The following is a 17,065-nucleotide window of genomic DNA, read 5'->3' on the forward strand; positions in this document are numbered from 1 at the left end:
TGCTCCTGACAGTGTGTATACTCTGTGGGTCATCTAGTTTACACTCTCTTTGTGCCTTTAACTTCACACAGCTATTATACTTTTCTTATTTCACTGCAAGATAGAGCTAGCTCAGTGTAGAAGATGAAGATTAGAGGCTGACTTATTTAATCTTGTCACAGAATGATGCACACAGTGTTTTAGAGAGTTGAATAAGAGGGAGACAACGTGTTCTTTTCTTCTATTTAGTCCAGCCCCTCTCCTCTAAAGGTCACAGTGTCTGAGCTTGTGTTACCCAAACCTGGCAGCGTCAGACTGGTAAGGTCATTCCCTTAAACTCCTGTTTGTCTCCTAGTTGTGCTAGCAGCCCAGTCTCTCCTCCTTTCTCTCCCTCCGTCTGTGTCTCTAAGGAGAAGCTGGCACTCAAACAAAAAGCTCATTCAGACTTTAAAATGCAGCGTCTGAGGTGGAAAAAGAGCATCACAGTCGGTGAATGTTCAGCAGGGTTGATGACTAAGCAGTTGTTAGCAGACACAGAGCAGCTTATTGGCTCAAATATGTCTGCCTAATTCACCCAGCTGCCTTTTTTTTGTAAAACTGTCAGGCTCTGAAGTGACTTTAGGGAATCTGTGAAACTCCTTCAAGGAGGTGTGCATCGTGTTTGCACATCCTTGGTGGCAAGTACTAAAACATGTGAGTCACTTCCCTCTGAGTTGCTATGCAACAGAGGAAACTCCTACGACTGGCTTTTGCTGCGAGCATCAATATGCATAACAATTTGACACAACGTAATAATTTATGCAGCATGCAGGATCACTGTAAACATTTATGAAGAGCATGCCAATGCCTCAGGTACAGTGAGTGTTTAGATACATTTCAGCATGCAGTTTAGTTTGCAGTAAAATTCATTCACAAACAACAGTACAGAAAGCTCGCTCAGTGACAGCCGCAGAAAATGCATACAGATAAACATCACTCTACAGTGAGGCATCTACACTGAATGAATAACAGAGTCCCTGGAGCATGGCTGTTAAGTGGTTCGGTGGCAGCTGGAAGAAACGCGAGCAGCTGTAATCAGCAGAAACTGCAGCCTGAGGAGGAATGAGAAATGGTGGGGCGGTTATCTCCATCATTACAGTGTGCTCCAGATTCTCTCACATTAGAAAAACAGCCTCATTTTGAGGCTGTCACAGAAATGCTTCCAATATTGTCTGAATCTTTACAGCTATTACTGATGTCTTGAAGATTCATACAGAAATGTTCATTTAGGCTCAATCATATTATCACAACCACTAATAGACCAATTGTCTTATTATTGTTCCAGCAGGTTCTTTGAAGAGCTCTCTAATTAACTCTGATCTTGTCTGTAACATTTATTATGGGACAGTTTGTGATCTGTTTAAATGACGGCTGGCCTCACTGAGCGATCCAGCAGCAGGACATAGTACTGTCCCATGCTCCAGTGGCTGCAGGATCACCGACTGTTTCTTTTAATACTTAATTGTGTCTTATCTCAGGGGAAGTGTTAGTGCGACGAGTACAGGAGGATAACACTGTCGTTTGAATCTGTGCCTTGACACTGATGAGAGATAAAACAATTAACCATTTATGGATTTGTTTTTCTAAAAGGGCATCAAAGGTTTGGCGCTATAGGTCAGGGGTAGCCAACCTGCGGCTCGCGAGCCACATGTGGCTCTTTGCCTTTCGGTGTGCAGCTCTTTGATCCATTCATAAACATTTATTAATAAAGTTATGAGTAGTGGTGTGCCGATCAATTTAAAATATTGATATACTGATGCCAACGTTGGGATCAGTGTTGATCAATGTTTGGGTGTACAGATTGATACTTGAGTTTCAGTTTCTCTTCTCTTGTACAAATTTAGACACACTAACAAACGCAATGAATCTCGCTTTGAAAGTTGAAAATGTATTGATTTTCATTCTATGTCATTTCGTTTTTGTGTGAGAGGAAGTGCGTTTGTAAGACCCCGTGTGTGACGTGACTCTCCTTAGTACCATGGTCATTTTTGTGGCTCTTGGTCTCTGACTGGTTGGCCACCCCTGCAATAGATGATCACAGACTTTAAAGCTGAGTTCCTAGGAAACAGGTGAGCTTTACAGTTTGAGCCTCCTTTTTAAAACTTTGAAGGCGATCTATTAACTAATCTGAGGAAAAATGACCCCTTCATTTAGATTTAACTTAGTACTGTATATATGTAGGCATAGTCAGGGTTGCAGTTTATCCAAGAAGCTGGTACCAGTGACGGAGAGCCATTCAATGTGGCAGATCTGATAAACTCAATTCTTTGCTTTTCTGTGTTTATAACAACCATGTTTGTGGTTCAGCATTTTGGAAACATTATACTTTCACCAACAACTCTGACAGCAACTTGCAATTGGTGCGAGTTTATTTCCTCACTTATCCACTGCTGAGGTTTACAGTTAAGTTGTAATTCCTGCCAGTATTAATGGATTTATTCACCACACATTTACACATTTATAATCTCACAAAGTGATAATACAGTCAGTTCGAATGTACTTTCTATTTCATTTTGGCTTGCAAGGTTGGAAAAGGCTGACGTCTCCCAAATATAATTCTCAGTCTCATCCTCAAGTTGAAGCATAGAGAATGCTCAGTTAATACTAGTATTGGGCCAGATCTGCATCGGTATTGGCCAGTACCAAAGCTCGGGGCTTAGATAGTTGGATTAATGCATCTTCACTGTTAGAGATCTGCAGTTCCAAACCATTAAGTGAGGAAGACAGTGGTGTGTTGAAAGATCCTTTGAGTAATTGTTGGTTGTTGCCTCACAATGAATACTTCCTGACAAATCTTTTTGGAAACATGTTAAAGGGGGGCAGTTATAGTAATTTTGTAGCAACACATTTTGGCATTCCTGTGTTGTTCTACATTACAGTGTAATTAAGATTTTACCCCATCATTTACTTCTCAAACAGAGGGGGGAAATGTTGCAGCATTGCAGTTGTGTATTGCAATTTGCAGATGGTCTGGATCTGAAAAGGGAGGAGAGCAGTGCAGAGGAAAGTCCTGTGAGGTTTTCATATCATATTCAGCACACAGATACACACACACACAGTCATACACACAGAGCTGCTGCAGTTGGCCTGGCTTGTACACAAAGGCTTGATTTATTCCTATAAGCAGCTATGATAAAGAAAGAGTTCCCTGTGCAGTGTCAGAAAGCTGACGGCTCTAAACGCACCACAGAACATGGAGGATTCTCTCTATTTGCTGTCACTGTCGCTCCCTTCAAAAAGACAAGGGCGTTTTTCACTGAGCAGCTGTTTTGAATGCAGAGTGAAGCTGTCAGGGCTCAGCTAGCTCTCCTCATTAAGGCACGACTGAGAGAGAGAGGGAGGCGGGGAGTGTTGGCGTGGTGGTACATCTGAAGGCTTTCAAATGTAAAGCAAAGAGTAAAACATGATCTGAGGATTTCTAGGAACCTGGAGGGCCCAGACTTTAAGAAAACTTTTCACACCTACCAAAAAGATGGACGTAATCAGGGCTGTATCTTAGATTATAAAAGTGCTGTGTGACCCTGTAGAGACAGATTAGGGCTAAGCTAGCTGATTGTTTGGATGACAGAATACGTTGCAGTGCTGATAACCAAACATTTAAATGCAAAGAACAATAGATATACAGCATGCACGCATCTATAAACCTGCACTGTGAGAAACTTAGAGAGCCCACAGCTAGATACTCAAATCTTTGATTTTTATGGTACTTAGATGGAAACAAAACTATGCACGTAGAAACTACATTCAGATTTCCAATTGTGATAAGTAGTGGATCATAAGGGGATAGTATTCTCCTTAACTTTAGATATCACAGATTGAAACATACAGATGAGCCAGTGGATCCTCGGCCTTCAGTCAGAGCAGGATTTATGAGCAGAGACCCACTCATGTCTGTCACTAAAGGAAGGAGACTGACGTGTCGTCCTCAAGGCCGGATGAAACACAAAAAGGAAACAGGAAGGAGGCTGCAGCCAAGCTTTCAGTGGACACGTGTCTCTTCTTCCTCATTTTGTTAAAGCTGACATGAAAGGTTGAAGTAACCGCCGCATGGAGACTCACTCTGATCATCAGAGTGAACGACGCTCGGAGGATGCAGTGGGGCTCAGTGTCAGAGTGGGTTTAGTTCTCCAGATGAAACACGATATCGAGACAATGCTGTCATGATTTATTTCTCTTTTTGTTGTTGCTGTCAAATGGCATAGAGCTGAATGAGTATTCTCCTGTGTATATATGGAAATACATGTATCCTTTACATCAGTCCAAAGCAGCATTCATCTGCTCGTCTACTGTGGGAAAAACAAAAACATTCCTGTCATCTTTGGAGACACTTACCTCACCAGTCTTTCTGAAATAAAAGAAACACTTTGACAGCTTTATTTCAGTTCTTTTTTTTCTTGCATGGCTTGTTGGTGCAGTGGTTAGCCAATCCCTTGAGATAAGCTTTCCAACTGAAGTCAGTGTTAAAAGGTGACTACTGGTTTCAGCATTTAGATACCTTTTTTTATGGAAATACTTGATTATACAAAAACTCTGACTCTGTTTTGTCATGGTCAATCACATGCTAGCATCTTTACAGCCTTTCCCTTTCAGGGTCATGGTAGCCCAAGATAGACCTTCGTCATGTTGATAGCCTATGATAAGGTAAAATGAAGAGACAGACATTCACACTTTCACTCATGAACAATCAATAATCAAGTTTTTAGGATGAATGATTGTGAGAAAGTGGAGAACTGGCTGTTAGGGCTGGGACGATGTGCTTTTCTTCCAATTTGATTCTTTTACGATTTTTGGGGAGCTGATTTTGATTTGATTTAATTATGATTATTGGATAGTTTTGATTTTTACGATTTCAAATTTGCTTTTTTAATTTTTTAATTTTACCAATTTTTGGTACTTTTTTGTGTTTATGTGGTAAAAAATATCAATTTGGATAATAATTAAATATAATCTTGGAAATCTACAATTTAACAAATATATTCTACAATATATAACCTTGAAATGCTGTGTTCATGTCCAGCATGGAAAATCAACTACTCCTCCACTCCCTCACAGTCACAAGGATGCATTTAGGTACCCAACAATGGTACCTTTTGGTTTTACTTGAATCAATACCTGGTACTTTTGACAAAATTCAAAGTATCTAATTCGGTGCCCATCCCTACTGACATCTCAACCTTTTTCCAAACCAGCTTATAAACAAAGACTGAAATGAAGAATTTAAATTTGAAAAAACAAATGAGGGTTTTGAACAAAAAATCACGATCACAATACGACACCAATTTTTTCTCCCACCCCTACTGGCTGCCCTTCCAAAGATAAACAACCCAACTATGAATAACTCGGTTTCTTTGTCATACATGATGAAAAGCATCATCATTCTTTAGTTTTATTGCTGAGAGACTTTGCCATATGTGATTTCTTTTTCATAAGCAAAATATGTCTGTTTGTCCTCCTGTCTGAACAGAGCCACAACCTGATGTAGTGGTTCTCTACAAAACCTGTCACATCACTTAGTCTGAGGCTTTGGCTGCTGTTTACTTCAGCCAGTGTCTCTTCTGTCCTTTTTTTCCCTCTCATCCTTTCCTCCCTTTCATCTCCTCCACTGTTCTACCTGCACATCTCCTCTCTTAACCCCCCACCTTTTTTTTCTCTGTGTGTAACGCCTACAGATGTGTGAGATACAATGTAATTTTGACAAAGTGTGGTCTACCTAAAAAAAAAAAAATGTTCTATTCAATTGTCAAAACACAACAACATACAAACATCTGTTCTTTGTCATGGCTCTAAAAGCTTATATTCATGCGACATCCTCATCTTCTTTGCTGAAGCCTCTCAGTTAGTCAGCTCTGCTTTTAAATATTAATGAGGCATAATTTTGAATTAATGGACAGAGATGATGACAACTGTGAAAGGAGGCTGACCAGTGATTCTAATTAACATTTAAGCAGACTCCTTCAGAAGATCATTCCTTATTAATCAGACTCTGTGCAGCTGGATGTCTTTGCTATACTTGACTATTTGTTATGGTTGTTAAGTGGAAGGGGAAATTTAACATGGTCTGCTTAGCTATTCATTATTTCCCTGAGCGCATGCAGTAGCATAGGCTTTAATTTAGGTCTTCAAAGCCCATTTTTCTTTTGTATGATGAAGAAAAAAAAATCAGAATGTTTGCAAGCTCTTGAGGCCTAGGTTTTGGCAGAGAAAGAATAAATTCCAAATGTTGTAGTTCCAAGAGCTTGAAGGGACAAGAAGGTGGCTGAATGTAAATGCATATTTAGTGACTGAGTGCGCGATTGAAGCTTATCACAGAAAGCAGCAGAGAGCAGGACTAAGGTTTGCTGTTTGGGCACTGAGGGGGGAATGTGTGGTGTAAATTAAACAAAGAACTATGACCTTATTCTCTTTAATCAATGCTATTGATTGTATCACAGCTGTTTGTTTACATGTGAGAATTAAGTGAGGCACGTTGTTAGCATCAGTACTTATCACTTGTATGTAATTCAATGCAGTGCATCAATGGGAGGTGTATAACATTATTAAGATACAAGATAAGACGGGGTCCCCCAGAGAGAACAGCTCAACAATCAGGGTCTCCTCAGCTGTATTGTTAGTTTCATGATGCCTGAACTGTTTTCACTGGGTGATATGTTGAGGACCTCTACAGAGCCATACTGTTGTTCTCTCTATATATATTTTTTCCCAAACATCTAAAGTCTTCTCTGAAGAGTACCGTCTGGGTTGCAGCAGCATGTTGCTTTTAAACCTGTGCATGTTGTCCTGCATTAATGCTGCCCTCCAGGTTGTGTATGCTCCCCATGCAATGGTCACTCAAGCATCCCCGTACAATCAGTGGTACTAGCTTTAGAGCTCTGCACTCATTACAAGTGGACGGTTCCTTCCCTCTGCAGATTAAGACGCATCCCTTGAGTCCAAAAAGAATGTCAAATTTTGATTTGTCAGACCACACAACTGTTTTACACTTTGCTTTAGCCTGGCTTAAATGGTCAAGTTGCAGGAGTTCATGGATCATGTTTCAAATCACTACAGAGTCTTGTTTTTTTTACATGCCCGAGGAACCAGAAATCACATCCAACCACAGTATTGTTTAAAGCCTTCTCCAAATTTTCATGTACCATGGTATCAAGTACTGTTGCTGGGGAAATCCCAACACTAAGTGCAGTTTTGCATGGAGGACCACTGCTCTGAATTTGTCTTATCTGGGACGTGTCATGTTACCAAACTGTTGCACATACGCTTAATTTTCTTCTTTAGTATAAAAATACTTTTGCAGTGATTTGTTGTCCCTTTCCCCATTTTTTTGGACAACCTTGCCGGTCTTAAATCAGAATATGTCATAAAACAAATTTCTCAGTTTCAGCATTTCATGGTTTTGCTCTAATTCCAATTGAATTAGGGATGCACAATATATCGGTATCAATGTCCGTATTGGCCGATGTTGGGAGTTTTTTTTAACATATCTGCATTGGCTGATATGTAAAAGTGGGCTGATATTTACTCGTAAGCTGCCGGCCATTTTCAGAGCATTAGGAACGATCCTTCAAGACCCCAAATAATATTGTTTTCTATGACTGTTTAAACACCAAAACTATCTAAGAGTGGACCCTCTCTTTTATGCCTCTCTTCCTGCATTTGATCCAAAAAAACAGACAAAATGAACTTTTTTGATCAGGTTCATCTGGGGTGCTCTATCCTTTGATCCTCTCCATGGTCGTCTCATGACTACACCACTCGTTCTTTCTGAAATACCCTGACACATCGTCTCAGATTGTTTGTGTTTTGTGTTTTTTACAAGTATTGGTATTGGTAAATATTGGTTATCGACCTCAACAGCAATATTACTATCAGATGTCGGTATCAGCCAAAATTTTCATATCGGTGCATCCCTAGTTTGAATGAAGACGGTGGATGGGGGATCCCGTTATCATCTGACAGATCCCAGAGCTAACCAACTGCTCACTCAGTTATTTCTACCCATATGTTTTCATCAGCTATAGAGAGTGTTATAAATCCCTTCAAATAACTCTATTTACAATCATGACTAACTGTTCTGTAAATTTATGCTGTTCGTTCCCTTACATGAAGCTCGGCTCTTTTTTTGACAAGGATATTTGTGTGCTGAACAGTCCAACAGCCAAGTTTGTTAATGCATGACTAAAGCTGAATTTACACCTGTGTTTAAGCTGAACTCTCTGAACTCTACACAAACATAAGCTCAAAGGCCACATATCTCTCCCTGTCCACAGATATGACTCGAGGATATGTTTTGAGGACTGAGTCAATCCACCGTGGATTCATTTTCTCTAAATCATAGCCACGACTAACGACCTGCATGTTTATCACTCAGGAAAGATAGCACTCTGCATTTTTACCCCAGCTCCCCCTGAGTGTGGGTAAACAAGCAGGCGTGTTTGTTACCCAGAGGCTTTATTTCTGAGGTGTCAAAGAGTGAGTCACGCTGTGGAGCGAGAGGTGTATGTGTGTGTTAAAATTAGGATTGACAACAGGAAGCAGCCACATCCCATTTCTCTCCACTCCTCCGTGGAACCTCCTGTGCTTTCAGCTTCCACATGACTGCAGATTTCTGTTCTGCTGTCTGTTGCTTTAGCCTCTGCAGTGTTACCTCCTCACAGCCTTTGTGCCTGTTCTCTCCTCTCATGGATATTTTTTCGAGCTTCACTCTTCTGCTTCCGTCCTCCTCTATTCTCCTTGCATGTCCCATGGGATTTGAAAGAGCCCCCCACCCCAGCCCCACCACCCTCCACTACCCACCTCAGGTGTTTCAATCAAATTTCTGATTCCCCTCCTTCTCCATGAGGATGCATTTGGCTCACCAGGCGCTCTGCTGCATCCGTGCATCCTCCTCTCACACAGAGAAGGAGACGCAAAGTCTTTCCTGTGTTGCTTCTAACACACTCCTCCTTCTGGGATTGATGAATCTGTCTCCTACAACAACAAAAATCTGATGCAATTAATAATTTATTAAGACAAATTACAGATGCTTTACAGCTCTGATGCCAAAATGTTAATCTCCCCATGTACAGTGCCATTAAACCACATCCACTCGATTGTAAACAGCTGAGAGGAAGCTTTATGTTTTGTTCTGGAGGCTTAAGTTGAAACGGTGTTCAGTCATTGTGCTTGCATGTTGAATAATGAGAGCAAAACTGGAGCTTCAGGCTAAATCATCAAATTAGGTACAGCTCCACGCATTTAATTCAAATAAATACTTGTGCTCTTTAATGATTTGCATTTTACAGAGTCGGATGACTCAGTGATTTATTGTGCTGAGTTTGTTTGCTGATGCATGTTATTTTGACAAGAGCACTTGCACAGCATCTGTCTTCCTCCATTCTCATCCCATATTTATGCATGAATGAAGAGCAGGATATCGAGTGTGTGTAATCTTTTGTCTCTTTTCGTAATTAGTTTGATCTGTTCTGATTATTCAGCAAAGACTAAGATATTGACCGTGGAGAATTCGTTCAACCTAGTGTCTGTATAAAGATGGATGATGTGACGTCTGCTCTTGTCTGCGTGGAAAGTGAAGCCAAAATAACCCCATGGCAGGTGCCTTATATGCTTTACTGGTGAGGTTAACGAATTTAAAGTCTACACATTCGGCGTCGTATGGTGTAGATGCGTTGCTGAATTCCTGCTTGTTCTGGGTTTAATCTTGAGGGTGAAACCATGACTCTTGTGTTTTATGTCTGTTTGCACACAGTACTGCATGAGCTGTATTTTTCCACAAAGCTCTCAAATGTAGCATTAAACCTCTTTTTACAATATCAAATAACCGAGACTAAGAGCTAGTTGAGTACATTTTGAGCTCACCTCAATGTGACATTTGGAAACATGCTGCCATCATTGCTTTGGTCTACTGGAGGTGCACATGAGCAACATTTTGCTAACCAGTTTGTCCCCACAACTTTTTACACTGGTAAGGAGAATAGAACTTTATTGTCATTGTAACAAGTACAACGAAATTGAAGTCACAGCAGCAATCAAGAAAACAAAAGTATAAAAAGTATATAGAAAGTGCAGAAAGGTCAACAAGAAAATAGACGATGACAGTTTGTCCATCATTCTCCAGTTCAGCCAGTCTCCACCTCCACAGGGTCCAGCACTGAGCTTCTTCAGTCATGCAATATCTCTGTCTCCTAGATCCTGTCTGCTCACAGCAGGTGAAGTGCTTCCAATGTAGCGTTGGTGTCTGATGTTAGCTCTGTTAGCCATGTCTGTGAATAGCATGATACTACTTTGCCCTCTGGTATTACATCTGTTGCTTGTCCATCTTATTTGAGATAAATCTTACGTTCCCAATAACGATGGATGAAAGGACAGGTCCATGTCGTCACTTCTTAGCTCACACCTGAGAACCAGCACGTTGTCCAAACCTCTTTCTCCCCACCTTGTTGGAAGACATCAGGCCTTACACCAGTTAGCATTAACATGCTACAGGCTGCTAACAGCTGAGTTTTGCATGTAAACGATGCAGCCATGGTTACATGTAGGATCTCCAGACAAACACAGGAGAAAAAGTAGTAAAAATATCACTGATACCACAGAAAGTTTGATGCCCATGACCAACAAATGAGCCATACAAAGTAATGATCCACTCCAAATACAAAGATTACGAAAAAAAGAAACAGACAAAGAAGAGATAGCTGCTGCAAGAGGCAGCCATAGCCAACAGGGCTGTGCCTAGCAACATAATATCTCAATGTTGCTCAGCTTGTCTCAACTTGTTTAACTGCTCCCCAGAGGGTGTAAAGTCAACGAAAGAGGCTTCAAGGATTAGTCAGGGTCAGAGAAAGATGTAACAGCTTGAAAATTAAGATTCAAATTAGCTGAAGTTAGATAAGACTTGAGTCAGGAGGTTGTGACTGTGTGGGTGGGGGTTGTTAGATACACAGCTCCTTTATTAAGCAGCAGGTCAGCAAGTAAAAAACAGTTAAGATAGAGAGAAAAGGACAAGTTCAAAGCTTAATTGATCATGCTTATTATGTCTCTTTACGTGAATAAAACCAGACGTTGTCCCTTACATTCATTCAGTTGTTCAGTTTGACCCCGAATGACCTATGCTGAAAAGTTTTTGAATACTTTAAAGGAGCTGAATTCATTCCGTGCTTTCAGATTGTAAAGAGCATAGTTTGTTATTTGATAAGGATAAGGGTAAAAGAAGTCTGAGCTTTAGACATACTGCCTAAATCTTACAGAACAACATATTTTAGGCACAACCTCTTCCACGTAATGCAAGATTAAATAAGAACTACCATCTCACATTTAGGATGTTTGGGGTCAGAAGCTCATATGTTATGTCAGTCTGCTTTGGCCGCTGTTGTTGGTTATATAAACTCTGTGGATGTGACAAATTGTCATCAGTTGAAAAATAACCATAGAGACTAAGGGTAGTGACAATCAGAACACATTTAAAGTTAAAAGGATTTGGTGGCCCATTAGCTTCCATTGGACCTAAGCTAAAACTAGCAAGAGGTTTTAATGAGACTTGCTGAAAGGATGAGGTCATCACATAAGAACCCCCTAACTGGTTCATGAAACATTGGAGGACAGACCTCAGACACCAAGATCTGTACACAGCTCTGCCTCTGACAGGCCTCCAGAGGGCTGGCCAATCCAAGGGAAGGGAATTTTTGGGGTAAGGATGCTTAAAGAGACAGAAGCTAAAATGAAACATTTGAAATAAGGGTTTTCTAAAACAACATTGTGTCATAAATAGGGAGTTTTTTTAAATTATTATTTAAATAATGTGAAGCTACTTCTGGGGTAACAGAGTCAGGATAAATCACCCACAAAAAAAAACAGCACAATACCCCGTCTTTAAGCTCCTCTGTTTTAGTACAACTGTTGATAGCTGTTAGTATTTTGTGTACCTTACAGAAATAATACACCTAACCCTGTTAATTTACCATGTTTGATAAAATATCTGTCAAATGCAACAGTGGGCAATAGCTGCCACACACAATGTGGCTGTTTGTGTGTGTGTGTGTGTGTGTGTGTGTGTGTGTGTGTGTGTGTGTGTGTGTGTGTGTGTGTGTGTGTGTGTGTGTGTGTGTGTGTGTGTGTGTGTGTGTGTGTGTGTGTGTGTTTGTGTGTGTGTGTGTGTGTGTGTGTGTGTGTGTGAACTCAAACTTTCCATCCTGAGCATTTCATCAGCAGAAAACTTAGGACATAAACCTTTACCAGGACCAATAAGAAAAGAGATGGTGTTGTGGTTGAACTGGCTTTATTGTTTCCTGATTGTTTATTTACAGATATATAAAGCACATTTGTTTTCATTTCCCCTTAAGGTCAGTCTAATTTTGGAGTCATATTTTGTAATCTTTGCTCGGAGGATAAGAACTGTGCCAGACTCTAAACTATTCTTATCTCTGTGCCCTGGATTCAAGAAAATCCAGTGTGCTCTTACTGCTTTTGAACACTCCGTTTTCTGTAATGGTTAGTAGTATTGGATTCTTGAAAAAGGCTGGACATGATTGTGTCTTTATGAGCTGCTTGTTTTGAAACAAAAAACAAAAAAACATTTAACCTGGAGAGGCTCAGATTTGATGTCCCTCTGTCTTGTCCACAGTGACGCTCTGATCTCTTTAATGGCTCCTCTGTCTCTGTCAAGGTCAGATGTCTGCGTGGTTTTGCTAAGCTCTCCTGGCTGCTTTGTTTGGACAGTGGAGGCTCAGGCTGTTTCGAAGGACATACAGAGACAAACATGTTCCAGGGATGGAAGACGCCCCATGTAGAGGTTGTTACAAATTAAAATGAAGGAAAAAAGGATGAAGGAAGCTCTGCAGAATGGTTGATGACAAAGTATTTGAATATGAAATGGCTTGTCTTTGATGAAAAGTAGGATTGAAACAAGAAGTCTCTGGAGCATTTCAGTTTCCTGCTGCTCACAATTATTGGGACATGCAGCTTCCACTGGTTCAGTCTTGCTACCCTCACCCACATTGTTTCCAGTCGTAGCTGATATTAACTCTCACACATTTACATTTTATTACATAAATGATTTATCCAACAATAAACATCAGACTTATCCATGAGGAAAATTTCTGTTGGCTGCAGTGTGAAAAGCAAACTTGCTTCAAGTAGCTTTAATAAATATTGTGAGTGAGTATCGGCTCCTTGTTTGGCTTTCCAGCTTTGCACTATCTGCTCTGGTAGTCTGAGTTCTTTTTGAATCAGATTTGAGCTAAAGAAATTACTTCACACGACCTTCACAGTATCTAACAGAGGCTCAGTTTGAGATATAAAATACTACAGCTGTGCACATCTTGGATGTGTAAATAAGCAACTGTCAGCTGACAAGTTCAGCCTATGAACATATGAGCTGAAATGAAGATGTGTTCAGAGCTGAAACAAGAATTGTGTTCATAACTTGTTTCTGCTGCCCCCATGTGGTTTAACAGATGAGCAGAGATGTTTCAGGATAGGGGTGGCAATGTCTAATCTGCACATCTCCAGTTTTCTGGATCTCCAGGGCAGCTTTCATTTAAGTAATGACTGACATTGGTCTGTTTCTTTGGTTATAACTTGAGGCTAGTTTGGACGAACACAACAGCAGGACCATTCCCCGACAGTGATGAGACTGGTATAAGACAATCGACTCCTCTCTGTGTCTGTGTTAGTAACACCCTGTCCCTTTAATGAACTTGGACCTGCTGTGCCTAAGGTAGTATGAATATCCAGCTGCTCTTTCACTTCCTATTCCTGTTTTCACCCTCTCTCTTTGTGTTTCTGTGGTGTATTTGTCTCTGTCACCAGGTGTCAGTGTGTGTAGTCTGCATGTTAAAAAGGCAGAGCAGCAGCTGGTGCTAAAGAGGGAGAAGTTTGTAAAAATAGGTCCTGCAGTAAAACAAAGACCATTTTTTGAACACAATCATCTGAGCTGCACATGCTTACCAGGAGTAATATGCAGCACATCTGTATTTTTCTCAGACAGATTATAACAACACCTATAAGATATCATACTACAGATTTGATATCCTGGCTTCTCTCTGTCTGTCTTCAGGGAAGTCGCTCAGATTGACCAGTTCCTGCAGGAGACAGCGGCACGAGAAGCCAACGCCAAAGTGCGTCTGCAGCAGTTCATTGAGGAGCTTCTGGACCGGGCGGACCGAGCAGAAAAACAGCTGCAGATTATCAGCAGCTGTGGCACTACACCTAACGGCAGCCTTGGCCGCTGCAGCCTCCAGGCCTCGAAGGGGAACGGGCGCCAGGTGAGCAGACAGGGGGCACTCAGAAGCAATGTATGGTCTTTTCATTTCAGACTAACACAACAACAACAACAATTAATGTATCAGTCAAACATGAAGACAACTGACTGAATCACTGCAATGCAGATAGCTATATTAAAACTTTGGGTAACACACAAATTTCATCACACTTGGGTAATAATTAGACTAACTTTTTTCTTTTTTTTTTTTTAAATTAGCACATAACTTCTTTAAAATAATGCCCAAATTTATTGCCGCAAGTCACAATTGGTAGGTTACTGTTTTTTTCCTGTTTTTTTTTTTCAAATTTACTCCAAATTGCAAGATAAGAAGGTGATGATTAGCAAATAATTTATTTGAAATTAAATCATAACCCACTACAAAATGTTTTAAGAAGTATCCCAAGGTTTCTGCTGTTTTCAGAGAAGCAGGTAATAAATAGCTGCTTAGTTCTTTAATACAGAAGTTAAGTTCATTTTTTCCTCTGATAATTACCTTTGAAATGTGAAGTGAATAATTCAGTCTCTCAATAAGCAGTTGATAGCTATTTTTTAAATTTTACCAAGTTTTTTAGAACAGAGTTTGTTGATATGCACAAATGAGATCTCATGCAAAACGATATACCTTTATGATTAGGCCTATAATGTTTTACATAATATAACAGAAGGCTTCAGGTGTGATATTCACCAAGAGTGGGGTTGTAGATTGACCTTACCTGACTGTGATAGACACTGCGAGTACAGGCACACTGCAAAACAGAATCTGGCCAGAAGTTATGCGCTAATTTTCACCAAATTGTCAAGAAATTTCAGGAGTAATTTCAAAGAAATAAGAAAAAACTGTCGAATTATAACCTAAGTGCCATGAAATTTGCGTACCTCTTAAGTAAAGTGTTACCAAACTTTGCATCATTATGAGCTGTGTTTTACATAAAACTGTTACATATTTAACTAAATTCATACATTTATTTTTACGACAGTATAATTATCGATATTATATCTAGACTCCTCTGTGATAATTGTTTAAAGAGCAACTCCCAGCTTTGTGACAGGCCTTGACACAGCAGCACTTAGCTTCTGAATAGTGCATAAGCATTGATTATATTGACGGATGTCATGCTTAAGTACCACAGGTCAAATCCATTATGGACTCAGAGAACCGGAGACAACAAGTCTGCTTCTGTTAACATGGCGGAAGGTGATTAACAAGAACATTTGTCCATGCAGACAAAATTCAATAAACAAGAACAACTCAAAGATTGAAATGAAAAAAAGAAAAGATGGCTTTAGTTCTTTACCATGAGTCCATGTCCATTAGTGGAACAGGTGATGTCAACATGTAGCTTGTTATGAATGTGTGCTTAAAGCCTGTGAAGTAATCCAGCTCACTTGTCACACCCCCTGTCCTAGAAATGAATCCATCAATACTTCTCATTGACCCTATTAGCATGGATGTAATTAAACTGTTAAATATGTTTTTTTTAATATTGAGTTACATAAACCTGTTGTTGCACTCCACATCACTCACAGCCTTGACTGGAGGGTGTTTTCTTTTTCTAGGTTTCCCTCATTCTCATCTCTCTTACAGAAAAATTTCAGAGAGGCATTATAAGGAAATGTTTTTGCATTTGGCTCAAATACTCAGCTGGATTCTAGGAAAAACTGGAGAAAAATTGGGGACATAAAAGGTCAAAGGTCACTGTTTCTCCTGTGCACAAATATGATTTTCACAACAGCTGAAGCAAACATTTTAGGAAGGTTTTGAGAGCAGGTTTTTCTCTATTTAGCACAGAAGTTCCAGCTCTTTCTCAAAATCACTTATTGCAAAAGCAGCCCTTGCCATCTATCTCAAAATAGCTGTATCTAAATACAATATTACATAACATCAAGGCAATCAAGTTTTCCCTCTTCTTGCTGCAACTGTAAATATAGATTTTTATCTTAACAGTCAGATTAAGAGCTGAAGAAATGGTCATCCTGCTTTGGGATCTAGAGATGAGCTTTTTCTCTTTGGCTCACAGTCTTTCTTTCTCCCATCCTGAATTTGCCTTGTTACATGACACCTTAAACTGTCCAATCAGTCAACTTCTCCTCTTAAAAATGTCACTTATTCAAATTATCAAACACCTTTAGAGAAAAAAGGGGAAACCTGTTTTGCACACATTGGTGTGCTGCCATGGAAACCAGATCTGTCTCCTACATGATTTGAATCAGCCTGAGAGAAAACAGCCCTTTCATTTTTGTGCACGGTTTGAGAAATGAGCAGCACTTATGATCGCCTCAGATCACTATCGTCGAGTTCAGGGACACACTGTGTTTAGTCATTTTAAGTAGTCGTACTGTACAGTGTGTAATCTTAGAGATGGCTCATTATCGACGCTGCAAAAGCCTGTTTAAATGTAAATTGAGGCACATGGTGTTCTGTCTTCCTTTAGCTCTAAAACAGGGCTGTCTGGCCTGTAACTGACCTCAAACACTGCTCCCTAAATTTAGACTTCCTCTCTTTGGATCAAACCACCAGCCAGTCTCATGTTTGTGTGCAGCTCTGTGAATAATCGACTTGACAAGTACATGTGTGGAGTCACAGACTGGTTGGCACCTTCTTACGAAGCCAAGGGAAGCCCAGCGATACCACCCGTCCAAGCTCACGACCCCGTGACCTCCTTCTCTGTGTCACCTCATCACAGAGGTCGCCCTCATTTCCTGGGAGACAGGCTTCAGAGCCACAGAGGTATTTTAGGACTGACAGTGAGAGAGCGGATGGATGACTTATTTCCTGCTCACACTCTAGTTCAAGCC

The 17,065-nt window shown here is 40.3% G+C and overlaps 1 protein-coding gene across 2 annotated transcripts in view; it reads left to right on the forward strand.

Moving 5' to 3' along the window:
- Positions 1 to 17,065, forward strand: part of fbxo41 (F-box protein 41) — a 59,716-nt gene that overhangs the window by 22,229 nt on the left and 20,422 nt on the right. For both annotated transcript variants that reach the window (XM_074687778.1, XM_074687783.1), the window contains one exon: positions 14,063 to 14,270. In XM_074687778.1, coding sequence (XP_074543879.1) covers positions 14,063 to 14,270 — 208 coding nt within the window. The remainder of the gene's footprint in view (positions 1 to 14,062; positions 14,271 to 17,065) is intronic.

This window comes from Halichoeres trimaculatus, unplaced genomic scaffold (assembly GCF_033239565.1).
Source record: "Halichoeres trimaculatus isolate MK-OKI-2021-1 unplaced genomic scaffold, fHalTri1.1 fHalTri1_scaffold_2, whole genome shotgun sequence".
Taxonomy (NCBI): domain Eukaryota; kingdom Metazoa; phylum Chordata; class Actinopteri; order Labriformes; family Labridae; genus Halichoeres; species Halichoeres trimaculatus.